This window comes from Scyliorhinus torazame, chromosome 11 (genome assembly GCF_047496885.1).
Source record: "Scyliorhinus torazame isolate Kashiwa2021f chromosome 11, sScyTor2.1, whole genome shotgun sequence".
NCBI classification, from domain to species: domain Eukaryota; kingdom Metazoa; phylum Chordata; class Chondrichthyes; order Carcharhiniformes; family Scyliorhinidae; genus Scyliorhinus; species Scyliorhinus torazame.
Genome location: NC_092717.1, coordinates 94415282 through 94435117, shown reverse-complemented (window position 1 = coordinate 94435117; position 19836 = coordinate 94415282). Strand labels below are relative to the sequence as shown.

General features: G+C 46.2%; 1 protein-coding gene across 1 annotated transcript in view; it reads left to right on the top strand.

The window, feature by feature from the left end:
• zc2hc1a (zinc finger, C2HC-type containing 1A) overlaps window positions 1-19836 on the top strand; it is a 138839-nt gene that overhangs the window by 72429 nt on the left and 46574 nt on the right. Inside the window, exons 5-7 of the mRNA XM_072467505.1 lie at window positions 4686-4825; window positions 13139-13238; window positions 14779-14902. Of these exons, the coding sequence (XP_072323606.1) occupies window positions 4686-4825; window positions 13139-13238; window positions 14779-14902 (364 nt within the window). The remainder of the gene's footprint in view (window positions 1-4685; window positions 4826-13138; window positions 13239-14778; window positions 14903-19836) is intronic.

The following is a 19836-nucleotide window of genomic DNA, read 5'->3' as shown; positions in this document are numbered from 1 at the left end:
CGTGCCATGGGAGCATTGTACAGTAGTTTCACCCGCAAATTGAACTGTCTCGAACCGTTCCAGTTCCTCCATGCAACTCTATCGAAGGCCTTCTCTGCATCCAGGGAGATGATCACCTCTGGTGTCTTCTCTCTGGGTGGGGTTGGCCGTATGCCCTTGACAAAGCCCGTCTGATCTTGCGCGGCTACCTTTGGTACGCAGCTGTCTCGCCAGGGCCTTCAGCAGGATTTTGGCGTCTGTGTTTAGGTGTGAGATGCACCTGTATGACCCACACACTCTGTTGGGTCTTTTTTCTTTTAAGGGATCAGCGATTATTGAGGCCTCAGCCAGCAGTGGTGGCAGTGTACACTTGTTAATGAAGCAATGAACATCACCAGCAAGTGCTGGGTCAGTGCTGGCGCCAGTTTTTTTGTAGCCGTCTTCCGGGAATCCATCCGGCACCGATGCCTTCCCCGCCTGCATGGAGTTAGAAATCTCCATGGCTTCCCGCTTTAGTTCTAGTGGTGCTTACAGGCCGCATCTCTCTTACTCCCCGACAACTGGCATGTCTACTTCATCGACGAACTCCCTTCAAGGGCTCGGAGGTGTACAGCTCCTGGTAGACTGTTGCAAAGGTTCCATTAATCTCTCAGTTGGTGAGCTAGAGGCACTGGCCTTGTCTCCCTGTTCTTGAAAGGTCCTCTGTGTCTGGCAGAGCTGGTGTACTGCTCTCCTAGTAGGGAGCAGGTCAAATCCATTTGTAGTTTTTTCCTGTCCGCCAGTAGTTCTACGGTCAGGACTGTGGAGTACCGCAGGGTCCATCTCCAGTATGGAGTTAACCAACTGTTGCTTAGCCATCCTCTCCTTCCTGTCTCTGAGAGCCCATGCTATAATTTTCTCCTTTCGGCCAACAATGCAGAGGGTGAGACCTCCCCATTCTGGTTGCATGATACATATCTGTCGTTGGCTTTTGATATCTTCTCACAGCCCTCGCCCAGCCTCCAAGTGGGGTTTGGGACAGGCTTCTCTCCAACCTCACATCTACGTAGTGTGAAGCGAGGTCGGAGATTGTTATTGCGGAGTATTCCACCCCTACTACCCCTGGAAGCACTGATTTTCCCATTACAAAGAAGTCAATCCACCTGCAGACTTGGGAGAAGACTTGGCCCACTGCTCCCACCTGTTTCATGAATGCGTTCTGTTCTTTTAGCCATGTTCGATTTGTTTCCCTGATTTGAGGCTGGATTTGTCTGTCCATGGGTTCTGTACACCGTTTCTATGTCAGGGAATTGTTGGGGATTTCTGCCATGGTTTTCTTTGAGGTTTGCGTCATCCCAGCTGGGCGTATACATAGTTACAAGCACCATTAGTGCCCGTTCCAGGACACTGCTAGCCATAACATACCGTCCCCCTGGGTCCGTAGCCGTCTTTGTCGCTGTGAATGTCGTCTCTTATGGAACAGTATGGTCTCACCCCCGCCCCCCTAAGCCCTTGTCCCATAACACGCTTGCAATGTCTGTCCCACCCAACTCTTCCTTGCTCCCAGTCAGTCCTTCTCCCTCAGGTGCCTCTCTTGGAAGAAGATTATGTCGGACCTCAGGCATTTCAGGTGGGCGACTGGGATCTGGATCTTTTCATTGGGCCGTTGCGTCCCCTGTCGTTCCAGGTGACTATTCCTTCCCCCCCCCCCCCAAAATCACTCCTGTGGGATAAGCCTTGTGGATGTGCACCTGTACTTCGGATTTCCTTTTGCTTGGGGGTCATCCAAGATGGCAATCTATGATTGTCACCAATGTGCAACCTGTTGCAACCAGTGTTCTCTTCTCTCTCCTCCCCCCCCCCCCCCCCCCCCCCCCGAAATAGTGTTGTACTCCTCTTCTGCAGTCCCCCTCTCCACATACATCCCTGTACTCTTATGCTTGCTAGTGTGGTGGCTCCCTCTGGGAGCGATCTCTTCATTCCATGCCCACTGTGATTTACTCTCTTTCCTCCCTTCTCCTGGGACTTGCATTTGTGTGAAAGCGAGGCAACTTCATCTTGGTGGAGCTTGGCGATGACCCATGGTAGTTCTCATGTTTTCTGGCCTTTGTGGGCCCTGTCTTTATCTGGGTTGTTGGGAAAGCTTTTGTCCGCGGCCAGTTTACCCAGCATTCGAGGCAAGTATTCTGTGGGGTTTCTCCCCTCAGTGCCCTCCGGTAGACCCACAATTTGGAGTTTCTGACCGGTCCTCCACGTTATCTGTGCCACCACCAACCTTGCCACCTCTGCTTCCAATGAGGTGATCCAGTCGCCTTGGGTGGTAACTGCTTTCTCGAGTTCCCCTACCATCGCCTCCTGTGCCTCCAATTGCCGCTCTGCCTTCTCCATCACCTCCTTGAAGGGGGCCAAGGCATCTGCGACTGCCAATTTCACTGTCACCATTATCTCCTTTACAGCATCTCTATGTTTAAGGGGCTCTTGTGTTCGGAGCTCCATTGGCGAGTAGGCCAGCGTTGGTGTCGGCAATCTGGCTCGCTCCGCCATGTCCTATTCCACTCATTCAGTGTGTCCGCCGCCTCACCATTCCTCACCTGGTTCTTGCTGATCTTATTTTCCTTTCGGCCGCTTGGTGGATTTGATGGCATATCTCTATGACTGTGATGGTTTCAGGAAAGCGTGGGGGAGGTTTGGTTGGCTTAGCGGTCGATTTTCGGGCTAAAAGTGCCTATTTCAAGGTTTCCCAGAGGAAACCCACCTGTGACCGCTCAGCACATCCCTACCACCGGAAGTCCTTGTTAAAATCTAATTTTAGCCACAGAAGCAGACTTCAAGCTGGAGAAACTAAATCCTAAATTTTGCAATGTGATATATTTTATAGAAATTCTCTTTCCGCATATTCTAATTCCAGAAATCATTTTGTAAAGTTTGATTTTTCTTCCAAGTACATTAATGTTCTGCCAAAGTGTCATTGGCCGGAAGCATTAATTATTCCTCTCGTAACAAATGTTCCCAGACATGCTAAGTATTCCCAACATTTTTTGTTTTTATCACTCATATTGGCACAGTGGTTACAGCAAGGGTCCCGGGTTCAATTCCAGCCTCGGGTGACTCTGTGTGGAGTTTGCACTTTCTCCCCGTGTCTGTGTGGGTGTTCCGGTTTCCTCCCACAGTCCAAAGATGTACAGGTTAGGTGGATTGGCCATGGTAAATTGCCCCTTAAAATTCAAAAAGGTTACGGGGATGGTGGAGGTATGGGCATGAGTAGGGTGTTCTTTCCAAGGGCCTGTGCAGACTTGATGGGCCGAATGGCTTCCTTCTATTCTATTTTAAGTGAACTTGTGGTTCTACACTACTCTGTGCAAATATGTCAGCATTTCTTTCAGAGCATTGGAGAATGAGTGTATGATGGGGTTGAAAGGGTAGGATCAGGAACATACAAAAGCATTTCTAATGTGAAGGATATTACGGAGGCTTTTGAAAGCAGGTAGGGAGCTAACAAAGGTGAAGTATTGAGGCATAGAGTTCCAGACAGTGGCTTAAGGAATGTCACCAATGGTTGTGAAGGACCTTGATCCCAGGAAGCCTGCTGTGCTTGGTCAAGTTGGGATAAGGGCTTGTCTGTTAGAGCATTGGATTCTTCTGTGGTTTCTAGATGATCTGTAGTTCATAGACGTTAGAAGCAGGGAAAAAGGCTGACTATGTTTCGGAAGTGAAAATGAATGGCATTTGCAAATGCCAGTCGGAGATGGGGAAGGGAACTGAACTGAACTTGTAGGTTAAGCAATATACTCCGCTTTACCCTAATGATGTTGAATCTGAATTGAAAGTTGAAGAGGAAGTAGAGACTGCAGAGTTCAGAAGATTTTTGCAAGAACCATAAAAGATGGCTTCCATTTTACTGACGGGAAGCTTTGTGAAATTTTGGCTTATCCAAATTTAATGTCAAATTAGTAGCTGGAGATAAAAACAGAAAATGCTGGATAAACTCTGTAGATCTGGCAACATATGTGGAGAGAGAGAAACAGAGTGAACGTTTTGGAGGCCATATGATTAATTGTTAACGTTTCAAGTATTTGGGTAGTTGGAAATCCTATTTTTTGGGGAAGATGGTGAGGTAAGTTTTGGTTTTGTAGCAAAAGCTTGTAAATTCTCAATTCTAGATAATGTTGTTTACTGCCTTTTATGTAGTCTACTTTTTTCATTTAATCTATACTCTCAGTTTCTTAAATGTACCTTGCCGTGGATACTTCTGAAAATGCTTTCTTATGGCCATTCTAATGATTTGCCAGATGTACTGCAGCTGTATCCTCTTGCATTGTTTTCTTCCACTATTTAGAAAAAAGTAAATGCAGTTCAGAGCATCTGTTATATTTGTTGTCATTCAGATGGTTCTGATCTGACATCTTGTCTAGAATTCCATTTTAAATTATTGTAAATCAATTAAGTTTAAACCTGAATTATTCTTGGTAGTAATAAGTTAATACATTTATACACGCAATTTGATATGTTATCACATTCAGTCTTTTTTTTATCATCATATATGTAAACATTTTGGTAGATGAACATGTTAACATTTATCATAAAACAATCATTTCATGCCCAACATCATTAGCCTTGATTTCATACCTGGAAAGTTTTTATAGGAATATAATTCCTGTATTAACAAATAAGAATCGGAATCTTTAATGTATTTATCAAATGTCATTTTTTTTTTTTTTTTTAAAAAGATTATGTCCAGTGCCCATATTGCCAGAGGCGTTTCAATGAGAATGCTGCAGACAGACACGTTTCTTTCTGCAAAGAGCAGGCTGCACGTATTGCCAAGTCTAAACCTGGTATCAAAGGGAAACTAACCACTACAACACAGGTAAAACGCACCAATGAAGTCTTGTTTACTGGTGATACAATTTCTTGTGGTATATTTTGGGAATACTGAAAATGCTTATTTGAGGGGGTGGGGGGAGCATTACTTTGTGTTATTTGGTTAGTTTACTATATTATTTAAAGAATGTTATATAGCTGGTATCATGCTACCATTTTGGTTGATTTGTAAGGGAAAAAGTTGTGTTTGAAAACTTTAATAAAATATATTTATATAAAAAAAAATTTTAAAAAATGCCTATTTGGGTAGTGCAGACAGAGTTGCCAATGGTTTGAATTTAACGGTCACTGCTCACTGTTCATTTCACTTCTACATGCCAGCAAAGTAGTTTCTATACTAAAATTTGCTGTTATCAGATCGTCAAGCATCATGGTGTTGTCTGCAGGATATTTCAGATTTGTATTATCAACATGTCTCTTTAACCAACCACATTGAAGAATCCTTATTGAGACATGGGGCATCATTCTCCGACCCCCTGCCGGGTCGGAGAATGGCCGTTGGCCGCCGTGAATCCCGCCCCCCGCCGAAGTCTCCGCTCCCGGAGATTGGGCGGGGGCGGGAATCTGGCCGTGCCGGTTGGCGGGACCCCCCGCTGGATTCTCCGGCCTGCATGGGCCGAAGTCCCGCCCAGGAATTGCCTGTCCCGCCGACATAAATCAAACCTGGTATTTACCGGCGGGACCAGGCGGCGTGGGCGGGGTCCTGGGGGGGGGGGGCGCGGGGCGATCTGACCCCGGGGGTGCCCCCACGGTGGCCTGGCCCGCGATCGGGGCCCACCGATCCGCGGGCGGGCCTGTGCCGTGGGGGCACTCTTTCCCTTCCGCCTCCGCCACGGCCTCCACCATGGCGGAGGCGGAAGAGACTCTCCCCACTGCGCATGCGCGGGAAACTGACAGCGGCCGCTGACGCTCCCGCGCATGCGCTGGGAAACTGACAGCGGCCGCGGACGCTCCCGCGCATGCGCCGCATTTCCGCGCCAGCTGGCGGGGCGGAAATCCCTCCGGCGTCGGCCTAGCCCCTCAATGTTGGGGCTAGGCCGCCAAAGATGCGGAGCCTTCCGCACCTTTGGGCTGGCGCGATGCCCGTCTGATTGGCGCCGGCTTTGGCGCCAGTCGGCGGGCATCCCGCCATTGGGGGAGAATTTCGCCCATGGAGTCTAAACCATGATATGTTATATTTGACTTGTTGTAAAATCACGTGCTGAAAGCAATATAGAAGGATAGAAAGATTGAGAGGCAAGTGATCTCCAACAAGCATTAGTAGTTGTGGGAAAACTTGTGGTTCAATGAAGAATGCAGGAGAGCATTTCAGGAGGAGCATCGGATGTAGCTAAAAATGAGGTGTCAAACTGGTGAAGTTAGAATGCAGGACTACTTACAGTCCACAGAGAAAGCAACATGTGATAGATCGAGCTAAGTAATTCCACAATCAATGAAGCAGATTAATGCGTTGAATTTCTGCCACATCCAGTCATGAATGGCTATGGGCAATTAAACAACTAACTGGAGGAAGAGGCTCCACAAATATCCCCATTTTCAATTAGAGTGGAACCCAGCATATCCGTGCAAAAGACAAACATTTGCAAACCTCTTCAGCCAAAAGTGCCAAGTGGGTGATCCATCTCGGCCTCCTCCTGAGGTCCCCAGCATCACAGATGTCAGCCTTGAGCCATTTCGATTTGCTCCACATCATGCCAAGATAACTGGATATTATGGGCACTGGATATTATAGGCACTAATGACACTCTGGCAGTAGCACTGAAGACATGTGCTCCAGAGTTAGCTGTGCCTCCAGCCAAGCTATTCCAGTACTGGCATCTACCCTACAATTTAGGATACACTTCACTGGCTGGGGTCATACCTAGCACAAATGAAAATGGTTGTGGCTGTTGGAGGTCAATCATTTCATTCCCAGGACATAGCTGAAGAAGTTTCTCAGGGTCGTCTCCCTGACCTGACCATCTTCAGTTGCTTCATCAATGACCTTCCCTCCATCATAAATTCAGAAGTGAGGATGTTAACTGCTCAGAAAAGAAGAACTCTATATCCATATGCAACAAGACCTGGTGAATATTCAGGCTTGGGCTGATGTAATTGCCTCGCACTTGTGTGGTATAGCTATGACCATCTCCAACCGGAGAAAATTAAACCACCTCCCCATCACATTCAATGCATTACCATTGCTGAATATCCTGGGGTGACGGTTGACTAGAAACGTAACTAGACCAGCCCTAAAAATACAATAGCTACAAGTGCAGGTCCGAGGCTGGGCATTCTTTTCTTTTTTTTTTTTCTTTTACAATACAGCGCAGTACAGGCCCTTCGGCCCACTATGTTGCACCGAAACAAAAAGCCATCTAACCTACACTATACCATTATCATCCATATGTTTATCCAATAAACTTTTAAATGCCCTCAATGTTGGCGAGTTCACTACTGTAGCAGGTAGGGCATTCCACGGCCTCACTACTCTTTGCGTAAAGAACCTACCTCTGACCTCTGTCCTATATCTATTACCCCTCAGTTTAAGGCTATGTCCCCTCGTGCCAGCCATTTCCATCCGCGGGAGAAGGCTCTCACTGTCCACCCTATCCAACCCCCTGATCATTTTGTATGCCTCTATTAAGTCTCCTCTTAACCTTCTTCTCTCCAACGAAAACAACCTCAAGTCCATCAGCCTTTCCTCATAAGATTTTCCCTCCATACCAGGCAACATCCTGGTAAATCTCCTCTGCACCCGCTCCAAAGCCTCCACGTCCTTCCTATAATGCGGTGACCAGAACTGTACGCAATACTGCAAATGCGGCCGTACCAGAGTTCTGTACAGCTGCAACATGACCTCCTGACTCCGGAACTCAATCCCTCTACCAATAAAGGCCAACACTCCATAGGCCTCCTTCACCACCCTATCAACCTGGGTGGCAACTTTCAGGGATCTATGTACATGGACACCTAGATCCCTCTGCTCATCCACACTTCCAAGAACTTTACCATTAGCCAAATATTCCGTATATATTTGTTCACAATAAACAGCTATTACCACTGTTACAACCTGCCTCAGTGCTCTGTCTGCTGGGTGTGAGGGGTGGGCTGGGCTGGGTTTGGCAGCGGGGGGGGGGGGGGGGGGGGGTGGGGGGGGCGTTGAGGGCGAAGCTGGGGGGGGGGGTGGAATAGTGCAGACCCTGTGGGTGGCCCATGCTCCACCGCTGACTGTCGTACGTCCCCCCTCCCCTGCCGACAGTCCCCACGACCGTCGCCCCAGGGATCCGATGGGACTGTGATGGGAATGGCCAGCTTGCATGCAGGGATCACCCAGGTGATGGTGGAAAGTGCTACCGTGGGCAGGAGTCAGTCGTTGGTATGAGCACCAGAGCTCATCGCAGGTATGAGCACCAGAGCTCATCGCAGAGCGGGTTGTCATCATCCTCCATCCCATGGGCCAGACCCGCTGTTACTGCCAATCCAGGTCCCCCATCCCGCTGTGCGGCAGGTATGTATCACAGAAGGTGTGGGTGTGACCGGGGTCAGACGTAATGGGGGGGGGGGGGGGGGGGGGGGGGGTTGGGATGCTGTGTCCGTGCCCCTGCCGATCAGACTGCCCTGGCGAGCAGCCTCACGTGCCTGCCTGTACTCCATGTCCTGCCCACCCTTGCCCTCCCCTGCATCCTCCTCTTCGGACGAGGCCTGTTCATCCTCCAGCACATCGACCCTCTGCTGTGCGATGTGTCGGACGCAGCAGGCCGCCACGATGCGGGTGACCCTCTCAGCATCATACTGGAGAGCCCCTCCAGAGTGTTCCAGGCACCTGAACCGCATCTTCAGGAGGTTGAAGCACACCTCGATCACGCCCCTGGTCGCTGTATGGGCGTCATTGTACCGGATCTCCCTGTCGGTCTGTGGCCTTCAGATAGGTGCCATCAGCCATGACTGCAGTGGATAACCCCTGTCACCCAGGGACCAACCCCCTCAGCTGGGGGTGCGTCTCAGAAATGTCAAAGACCGTCTAGTGTGCCAGGATGCCCCGGTATCGTGCCGACGTATATGATGCGCAGCTGATGGTCACATATCAGCTGCACGTTCATCGAGTGGAACCTTATGTAGAGCGGCCTGTTATCCGCTCGTGCCCATAGGCGGTATGCATCCCATCGACCACCCCCTGGCCCTGGGGCATTCCAGCGATGGCGGCGAGCCCCGCTGCCCGGACATCGTGGTGGGCTTGGTCCACATCGAAGTAGATGTATTGATCCACCTGGGCATATAGGGCCTCCTTGACAGCATGGATGCACCTGTGCACCGAGGTCTGTAAAGGTTCAGGGCGACCATCACCTTGATGGCCACTGGGAGCGGGTGTCCTTCCCCCATACCCCCGCGGTGCCAAGTGTGCCATCATCTGGCAGATATGTTGCACTGTCTCCCTGTGTCATGTGACTGTTCCTTTAAGAAAAGTGTGTTTTATCAAATGGCTGGAGTGATGTCATTGTGTGGGTGGAGCTGGAATGTGATTCTGCTTTTTATTTTCGTTTTGAGCTGGAAGCTCTTTTTGGCTCTCTGTTTTAGTTTCTATTTCAGTTGGAGAGCTGCATTCAAACAAGGTGTATATATCTCTCTTGTTCTGCGAGGGCTATTCGAAGGTGTAGATCTCCTTTTGTTGTTTTGTTAGGGCTTTTCTTTCTTTTTCCCTCATTTCGTATTCAAGCTGCTTTAATTCTTTGTCATGTTCCAGTTGTTTAATCTGTAACTGAATTTTTGCCATTTCTAATGAGTCAAAGACTGTATCTCAGGCAATTGCAAATGCTCAGCTACTGTCGTAAGTGCTGTTCTTTGTGTGCTGTCAGGTAACACTAACTGCAATGTTTTTGCCAAATCTAAAAGCCTTTTATTAGTCTCTGTTCGTAAGGTGCCGCGTGTGACCTTCTCCACCCCCAAAAAACTTCCGAGCTTCTGAAAGAGCCATTGCCCACAACACACTCCCTACTTAAACTGGAATACCACACCTGAAAAGTAAACACACACATGCTCATCCCTCACTGTCTTTAAGTTCACTGAGCCAACCCAATCACGAAAGATAAACCTTTACCCCACGAGCCCCCAATTTATTATGGGCGAGGGTTTAGAGAACACCAAAGTATATCATGGAGTTCACCTGACCCACAATGTTTAATAGATTTTGGTTATGGGGAGCACAAGGGCCCACTTTACAGGTGTGATGCAACAACAATGTTTAAAACAAAACGATGTTTAGTCTATGAATCCAGTTAATATTTTATAAACTCAGCACTGCGGGATCTGCCCCTGCATCCCCTCCCCACCCTTCGCCCAATCCCACTGCCCGTCTGTGCCCGGCACCATGGGGGCCTCTGGCCATTCCGCCCGTCCCTGATGCCAGACGTACTGTTGGCTGGCACTGTCCTCGCCGGTTGCCCTGTGTGGACCAGTAAGATGGCTGTCATAATGGCGGTCCGACCCTGGCAGGGCCTCCCCAACGCAAGCCATCACAGCCAGCATCCGGGCCAGCAGCTTGCAGTCGCTCCTCTCTGGATCCTACCTCCTCTCGCTTTCCCTCAGCAGCCACCATACCGGTTTCACAATTTTTAAAAGCAAAAGTGAACCACACCGTCGGGAACTCTGCCCAACGGAGGCGGAGAATCGGACAGGCCCCGGAGAATACGGTGTCGGGCCTGCTAATATGCAAACGGTGTTTGCTGTGCGGTGTGAAACGCATGCAGCCGTTTTTGAGGTGACCCTCCCCCAAGGCATCACGATTTGACATCCTATCATCACCTGTCGCGATTTTGACGTCGGAAGGTATTCTCCGCCCAATCGCATTTCCCGATTTCGGCATCGGCTACAGATAATCCCACCCATGACCGTTACCGCCCAGTAGATGTATGCAAATTCTCCTCCAAGCCACTCCGCATCCTGACTTGGAACTGGATTGCTGTTAAGTTACTTTTGCTCAGTCAGAATCGTGGAACTCCTTACCAAACAGCACTGTTGGTGTACTATATTATGTGGGCTGCAGGCGTTCAAGGAGGCGAATCACCACCACCTTTATGAAGAGCAATTGGGGATGGCAATAAATGCTGGTCTAGCTTACAATTTGTCCACATCCTATGAAAGAATAAATAAAACATCAGGAAGATCTAGACAGCTGTTCAATGTGAAGTCATTCTTAAATTTCCTGTAGCAAGCCATCACAAGCATCGCTTGCAGTCAGCAACGGGTTGGTACTACTCTTCCTGCTGCTGCTGCTCACCTGCCTGTGTCCCACTATTAAGATTTGACGCTTTTCTCCTCTTATGGCCTCTATGTTAAGACGTTTCTTTGTAAGGCAGATATTTTCTACAACAGACAACTTCTCACCTCTAATCTTGAACCCAAGGCAGACTATATTGAATTTTGGCCTGGACACCTGCCGCGGGATTCTCTGGTCCGCCAGCTGCGTTTTCCTGACTGTTGCGTCCTCTCCGGCAGCGGGATTTTCTGTTCCTGGCAATGGGATTCCCATTGTGGCCACCCACGCCCCTGGGAAACCCACTGACATGGTACGCTGCCAGCGCAATGGAGAATACCACTGCTGATGTTTTCCAGGAGTGACCTCTTCAATTTACCGTAGTGACAGTATGTGATGCTAGTTAGTGGTCTCCAAAAATGGTCAGTGGTCATATGTAATTATTCTAACAAACTCATTTGACTTTTTGCGTTTCCTTCTCTTGCCTTATAAAATATAAATCCAATGCAATTTCCAATGGAAAACCAGTGTAAATAATTAGAAAAGAGATGGATCATGTATAAACATTTTGTGTACCTGATGTAGCCCTTTATATTTACTCATTATCATATTTTTAACTTGGGCTATCATAATGGAAAATGTAACATATCACTATCTTTATCTGCTTATCTGCAGTGGTCTTCAGTTTTGGTCACTGAGATACAAAGGAAATATTCAGACCCTATAGGTGGTGAAGGAAAGTGCTTTGTGACTGACCTCTTGGTGTCAAGCCATCAAGTATATGGAGAAAGACAGAATATACTAAGCCTTTTTAGCTGTGAAAGAAGTTGATTCAGATGGGGCGTTTATCAAAATATACAAACCATTAAATAGCCTAGATGAAATGAATCAAGAACCCTCATTCTGGAATTCCAGATGTTTGATTATTGGTGCACAGATTAAGTTTCTCGAAAGAGAAATTTTGGAACCAGTGTTAGGAAGCACTTTATGCACCTTCATTTCATTCGGTGTTTGCTTTGGCTCAGTTGGTAGTGCTCAAACACTTTTGTTTGACCAGCTTGATTAACATCTTTAAAGTAACAAATGAGGGTAGGGCAGTTGATATGTATATGGACTTTCAAAAGGCTTTTTACAAAGTACTACGGACGAGGATTGTTAGAAAGATTGATGCCAATGGGAGTAAAGGGGAAGTGGCTGCGTGGATAGAAAATTGCTTTCTGGGAGTTTAATTGTAGAGGGTTATTTTATTTTACAGATTGTAGGGAAGTGTGCAGTGATATCCCCCGATGGTTGGTGTTGGGGTCAGGAGGATATATTCTGGTAAAATGGGAAAACGTATGGTGGATGAACTTTAATACAGAGAAGTGTGAGGGGATCACTTTAGTAAGCAGAATGAGGAAAGGCAATATAAATTAATAGAATTAAAGGAGATGCCAAAATAGTGACCTGTGGGTGTGGGCATAAAAATATTTGAAAGTGGCAGGACAAGTTGATAAGAACATTAAAAAGGCATATGGAATCCATCTCTATATAGTTAAAGAACATAAGATACAGTATTGAGGAAGGTTTACCTTTTATAAAACACTGATTAGGTCTCACCAGGTATATTGGAGGCTGTTCTGGGCACTACACTTTACACTTTATGAAGATGGCAAGCCATGGGGAGAATATGGAGTAGATTTGCAAGAATGATACCAGGGATAAAAATCTACGTGCAGAGACTGGAGAAATCAGTGATTTTCCTTTAAAGTCGAGTATAAGAGGAGATCTGATGAAAGGTATTCAAAATCTTGAAGCCTTTTGATCGAGTTAAAGAAAAGGTGGTTCCAGTAGTAGAAGGGTTGGTAACCAGAGGTCATTAGTAAAGAATCTCTGAAGCTGACGTGAGATGAAACATTTTTATGCAGTAAGTAAGTGAATTGGACAAATGTATGAAAAGTTAATATTTGCAGGGATGAGTAACAAATTGAGAGCTGATACAAACATGATGGGCCAAATGGCTACTTTCTGTACGATATTCTGTCCTTTGTGAATAACTTGTTATTTTCTGTCTTTATCAATATATAGTACAAGTCTCCAGTGCATAAGAAGACTAATTCACCAGTGTCAACACCTGGTGTAACAACACGGATTCCACAGCCTTCTGTGGGTGGGAAAAATGTAGCTGGTATGTGGATTTTCGTTTCATTTTGTGTCAGTAGTATTATTCAAACTCCCGCTTCTGCTTTATTTTAGAAGATCCAGTGCTTCGAATGATGCTGAGCCAGGTGGCCGTATGGAATACTGGTGGTCCACAAACCGTAGCTGTTTCCAATTAATATCTAAAGTCTCTAGACTTGAGTAATTAGGGTACTTTGACATTGGACATAAACTCTTCCTGTGTGAATAACAAAATTGAAATAAAGTAACTTAATACAGGCTGAGATTCAATATGGAACATTTCTTGGCTTAACCAGATAGGCTAACTGTGGGGGGAAAAACAAGTCCTGAAAATTCTGGTTGAAAGTATGCTTTTGCTTTCACCGAATATGCATTTTTTTTTTAGGTTGAGAATGGTGCCAGTGCACTGTGAAAATCATAATTAGTTTGTTTCATAGCATAATTTTCAAATGAATTTTATTTTTTCTGCACCTCAAATCTTCCAGTGTTTGTGTCTAATTTATAAATTATTTTGAAGTCTGTAATTTGAGCATCCATTTTGCTTCTGAGGCCCGTGTGCTATCGAATTTGAATTGACACTGAATAATCCATTGTGTGTATACCTTATATAATGTTTAGTAATCATGCATAATTATGTTTATTCTAATAGCTGTCCTCTTCATCCAAATTGCTTGAGCGGACATTCTAGCCCATGTACTAAAATAGAGATATCCACTTAGACATTTTAAATACTTTTTTTTGGATTCAGTTTACAAATGGTAATGCATAAATCATAAGCATTTGTAGAAAATGCTGAAAGTGTACTTGGGCTAAGTATGTTATGTGACCCTCATTGTATGTACTAAACACAAATATATTGCTGTGATTTTAGTTGTATGTCTTTTAATCTATGAACATTCAAGCATTTCATTTTGTACATAAAATTCCTACAGTGCAAAAGGAGGCCAAGCGGCTCATTGAGTCAGCACCGACCCTCTGAAAGAGCATCCTGCCTAGGCCCACTTACCTGCCCTATCCCCATAACCACACCCAACCTGCACCTCTTTGGACACTAAGGGACAATTTAGCATGGCCAATCCACTTAACCTGCACTTCTTTGGGCTGTGGGAGGAAACCAGAGCACCCAGAGGAAACCGACACTGATACTGAGAAAAAGTGCAAACTCCACACAGTCACCCAAGGCCTGAATTGAACCTGGTTCACTGGCGCTGTGAGGCAGCAGTGCTAACCACTGTGCCACCCAATATATTCTGAAAACCAATTTTACTTATGTGGCCAGTTCCTATTAATGGTTCTGCAGTTCTGTAAATGGCAATCTTTTTGGCTAAACTATCGTCAAAGTTTGTCTCAAAGGTTGACAGTTATTAGTCTCCTAATGGACATCAAAATGTTCTAAATGGATTATGGAAATGCCATTTTAGTCTGAATCTTGTACGAAAGTATAGAAAAAATTCTGGTACTTCAGTGTAAGCCATTCACCATAAGCACTTGACTTACCCAAACTGTATTGGCTTAATGGAAGCCCATGTTCAATGTGTTGTTGACAGGATTTTCTACCACCAAAAGTAACTTGCCAACAACCTATGAAAATAAACTTCGAGATGGGTCACCGGCAAAACGAAGTTCATCCAGTGTTGGTAATGTGCCTGGAGCATTAATTCAACCAACTGGGTAAGGATAATATGAAACAGTCTCTTATTTGAGTTGTGGTGATTTATTTCAAATTAATAGAACTGGACATTCAAAGATGCCACAAATTAAAATCAAATGGGTCTCTCTCTCTCGATTCTAAAGTGCTTTTGAGTAAGTACAGTCCAATTTTCAGGGGTCAGCACAATTTGTTTATAAAAATGCGAATGCCACATTGGTGCAGCAAATTAAGCTGGAACCTAACACAAGATTGTGGGGGGCATGGATGGAATGGATGAGCAGGCACTCTTTCCCAGGGTGGTGGGGTTAGTCACTAGGAGGCATAAGTTTAAGGTCCATGGGGCAAAGTTTAGAGCAGATGTGTGAGTCAGGTTTTTGACACAGGGTGGTGAGTGCCTGGAACGCGCTACAAGTGGAGGTTGTGGAAACAGATACATTAATAGTGTTCAAAAAGCCATTGACAAACACATGGATAGGATGGGTAAAGAGGGATACGGCACAGGAAGTGATGAGGATTTTGGACAAGGGTGGTATCATGACCGCCCTCTGCTGTTTAGTTCTTTGTTCGAGCAGGGCAGTTTATTGCTCTCTATCTAATCTTTGCCCTCTCTTACCTTGGAACGGTTGATGTTGAATGAAATAAATCATGCATTTTCCCCTTGATTTTTAAAGAAAAATATTTTTATTGAAGTATTTGCAAAATTTTTATAACAATAACAAACAAAATAATAATAACAAACATCAACATGGTAAGCTAGACATTTCCCACCCAACCCCTTCTGTACATCCCATAACCATATTGCACCTACCCGCCTGCCCCCCCTTCACAATGCTGCTTCTGCTGACATTTTAATTTTCCCCGAGAAAGTGGCCGAATGGCTGCCACCTCCGAGAGAACCCCAGCAATTGACATCTTCAAGACAAACTTTATTTCCTCCAGCTTGAGAAACCCAGCCATGTCACTGACCCAAGTCTCCACACTCGGGGGCTTTGGGTCCCTCCACATTAAAATGATCCGTCTCCGGGCTACCAGGGAGGCAAAGGCCAAAGCGTCAGCCTCTTTCACTCCCTGAACTCCCGGGTCTTCTGACACTCCAAAGATCGCCATCTCTGGACTCGGCACCACCCGCGTACCTAGCACCTTGGACATTGCCCTGGCAAACCCCTGCCAGAATCCTCCAAGCTTCGGGCATGCCCAAAACATGTGGACATGGTTTACTGGGCTTCCCGCACACCTCGCACATCTATCTTCTACCCTGAAAAACTTGCTCATCCTCGCCACCGTCATGTGTGCCCGGTGTACCACTTTAAACTGTATTAGACTGAGCCTGGCACATGATGAGGAGGAATTAACCCTGCTTAGGGCATCCGCCCACAGACCCACCTCTAACTCCCCACCTAGCTCCTCCTCCCACGTGCCCTTCAGTTCCTCCACCAGGGTCTCCTCCACCTCCAACAACTCCTGATAGATATGCGACTCTTTCCCCTCCCCTACCCAGGTACCGGACACTACTCTGTTCTGTATCCCCGTGGCCATTTTCCTCTTGATGAGCATAAAATGATATTTTCTGACTTGGGTCCCTTTTGATAATTTACTCAATGCCTTGCTTTGGTAAGTTTCTTCAGTTTTTCTCCCCCCAGAGCTCTGTCTTGGGCTTGTTACTAATGTACAATGACTAATTTATGCAATTTCTCAGCATTTGTTTATCTATGTTGAAATACAGTTCCTGCATCTTTGAGAAGTGAAAGGAAATTTCTTTGATCTATTTAAATATTTTAATTAGATAATTGATATTTAAAGACTTGAACATAGAACAGCACAGAACAGGCCCTTCGGCCCTCGATGTTGTGCCGAGCATTGTCCGAAACCAAGATCAAGCTATCCCACTCCCTGTCATTCTGGTGTGCTCCATGTGCCTATCCAATAACGCTTGAAAGTTCCTAAAGTGTCCGACTCCACTATCTCAGCAGGCAGTCCATTCCACACCCTAACCACTCCCTGAGTAAAGAACATACCTCTGATATCCCTCCTATATCTCCCACCCTGAATCTTACATCCACCCTAGGAAATAGTCTCTGAACTTCCGCTCTATCTATCCCCTCATTATCTTATAAACTTCTATTAAGTCACCTCTCATCCTCCTCTGCTCCAAAGAGTAAAACCCTAGCTCCCTCAACCTTTCCTCATAAGACCTATCCTGCAAACCAGGCAGCTTCCTGGTAAATCTCCTTTACACTCTTTCCAATGCTTCCACATCCTTCCTCTAATGAGGTGACCAGAACTGCACACAATACTCCAAATGTAGTCTCACCAGGGTCATGTATAGTTGAAGCATAACCCCGCGTCTCTTAAACTCAAGCCCCCTGTTAATAAACGCTAAAACACTAAGACTTCTTCACGACTCTATCCATTTGAGTGGCAACTTTCAGAGATCTGTGGACATGAACCCCAAGATCTCTCTGTTCCTCCACATTCCTCAGAACCCTGCCGTTGACCCTGTAATCCGCATTCAAATTTTTTTCTCCCAAAATGAATCACCTCGCACTTATCGGGGTTAAACTCCATCTGCCATTTTTCGGCCTAGCTCTGCATCCTATCAATGTCTCTTTGCAGCCTACAACAGCCCTCCACCTCATCCATTACTCCACCAATCTTGATGTCATCAGCAAATTTACTGACCCACCCTTCAGCCCCCTCCTCCAAGTCATTGATAAAAATCACAAATAGCAGAGGACCCAGCATTGATCCCTGTGGTACACTGCTGGTAAATGGTCTCCAGTCTGAAAACTTTCCATTCGCCACCACCCTCTGTCTTCTCTGTGATAGCCAGTTGCATATCCAATTGGCCAAATTTCCCTCTATCCCACACCTCCTTACTTTCTTCATGAGCCAACCATGGGGAACCTTATCAAACATCTTACTAAAATCCATGTATACGACATCAACTGCTCTACCTTCATCTACACACTTAGTTACCTCCTCAAAGAATTCAATCAAATTTGTGAAGCAAGACTTGTCCTTTACGAATCCATGTTGACTATCCTGGATTAAGCTGCATCTTTCCAAATGGTCATAAATCCTATCCTTCAGGACCTTTTCCATTAACTTACCGACCACAGAAGTAAGACTAACTGGCCTATAATTACCAGGGTCATTCCTATTCCCTTTCTTGAACAGAGGAACAACATTCGCCACTCTCCAGTCCTCTGGCACTATCCCCGTGGACAGTGAGGACCCAAAGATTAAAGCCAAAGGCTCTGCAATCTCATCCCTTGCCTCCCAAAGAATCCTTGGATATATCCCATCTGGCCCAGGGGACTTGTTGACCCACAGGTTTTTCAAAATTGCTAATACACCCTTCCTCAGAACATCTACCTCCTCCAGCCTACCTGCCTGTATCACACTCTCGTCCTCAAAAACATGGCCCCTCTCCTTGGTGAACACTGAAGAAAAGTATTTTTTCAACGCCTCTCCTATTTCTTCCGACTCCATGCACAAGTTCCCACTACTGTCCTTGACCGGCCCTACCCTCACCCTGGTCATTCTTTTATTTCTCACATAAGAGTAAAAAGTCTTGGGGTTTTCCTTGATCCCGCCAAGTACTTCTCATGCCCCCTCCTAGCTCTCCTAAGCCCTTTTTTTTTTTTTTTTTTTTTTTTTAAGCTCATTCCTTGCTACCTTATAACCCTCAAGCGACCCAACTGAACCTTGTTTTCTCATCCTTATATACTCTTCCTTTTTCTCTTGACAAGACATTCAACCTCTTTTGTGAACCATGGTTCCCTCACACGGCCATTTCCTCCCTGCCTGACAGGGACATACCTATCAAGGACACGCAGTATTTGTTTCTTGAACAAGCTCCACTTTTCATTTGTGCCTTTCCCTATGCTCTCTACTTCTTGCCTAATCTCATCATAATTACCCCTCCCCCAATTATAAACCTTGCCCTGCCGTATGGCCCTATCCCCCTCCATTGCAATAGTGAAAGACACCGAATTGTGGTCACTATCTTCAAAGTGCTCTCCCACAAACAAATCTAACACTTGGCCCGGTTCATCACCCAGTACCACATCCAATGTGCCCCCCCCCCCTTGTCGACCTATCCACATATTGTGTCAGGAAACTCTCCTGCACACACTGTACAAAAACTCTCCCATCCGAACTGTTCGACCTATAGAGGTTCCAATCAATATTTGGTAAGTTAAAGTCACCCATGACAACTATTCTGAGACGTCCACACCTATCCATAATCTGTTTTGCAATTTCTTCCTCCACATCTCTATTACTATTTGGGGGCCTATAGAAAACTCCTAACAATGTGACCGCTCCTTTCCTATTTCTAACTTCGGCCCATATTACCTCAGTAGGCAGATCCCCTTCGAACTGCCTTTCTGCAGCCGTTAGACTATCCTTGATTAACAATGGCACTCCTCCACCTCTTTTACCACCTTCCCTACTCTTACTGAAACATCTATACCCTGGTACTTCCAACAACCATTCCTGTCCCTGTTCTAACCATGTCTCCGTAATGGCCACAACATCGTAGTCCCGAGTACCAATCCACGCTCCAAGTTCACCTACCTTATTCCGGATGCTCCTTGCATTGATGTAGGCACACTTCAACCCACCCTTCTGTCTGCTGGTACACTCCTGCGACCTTAATACCCTCCTCAGTACCTCACTACCCTCAACACTGGCTTCTGGACTACAGCTCTTTTTCCCAGCCCCCTGGCAAATTAGTTTAAACCCCCCCCGAAGAGCCGTAGCAAATTTACCTCCCAGGATATTGGTGCCCCTCTGGTTCAGGTGCAAACCATCCTGACTGTACAGGTCCCACCTTCCCCAGAATGTGCTCTAATTATCCACATACCTGAAACCCTCCCTCCTGCACCATCCCTGCAGCCACGTGTTTATCTGCACTCTCTCCCTGTTCCTCACCTCACTAGCACGTGGC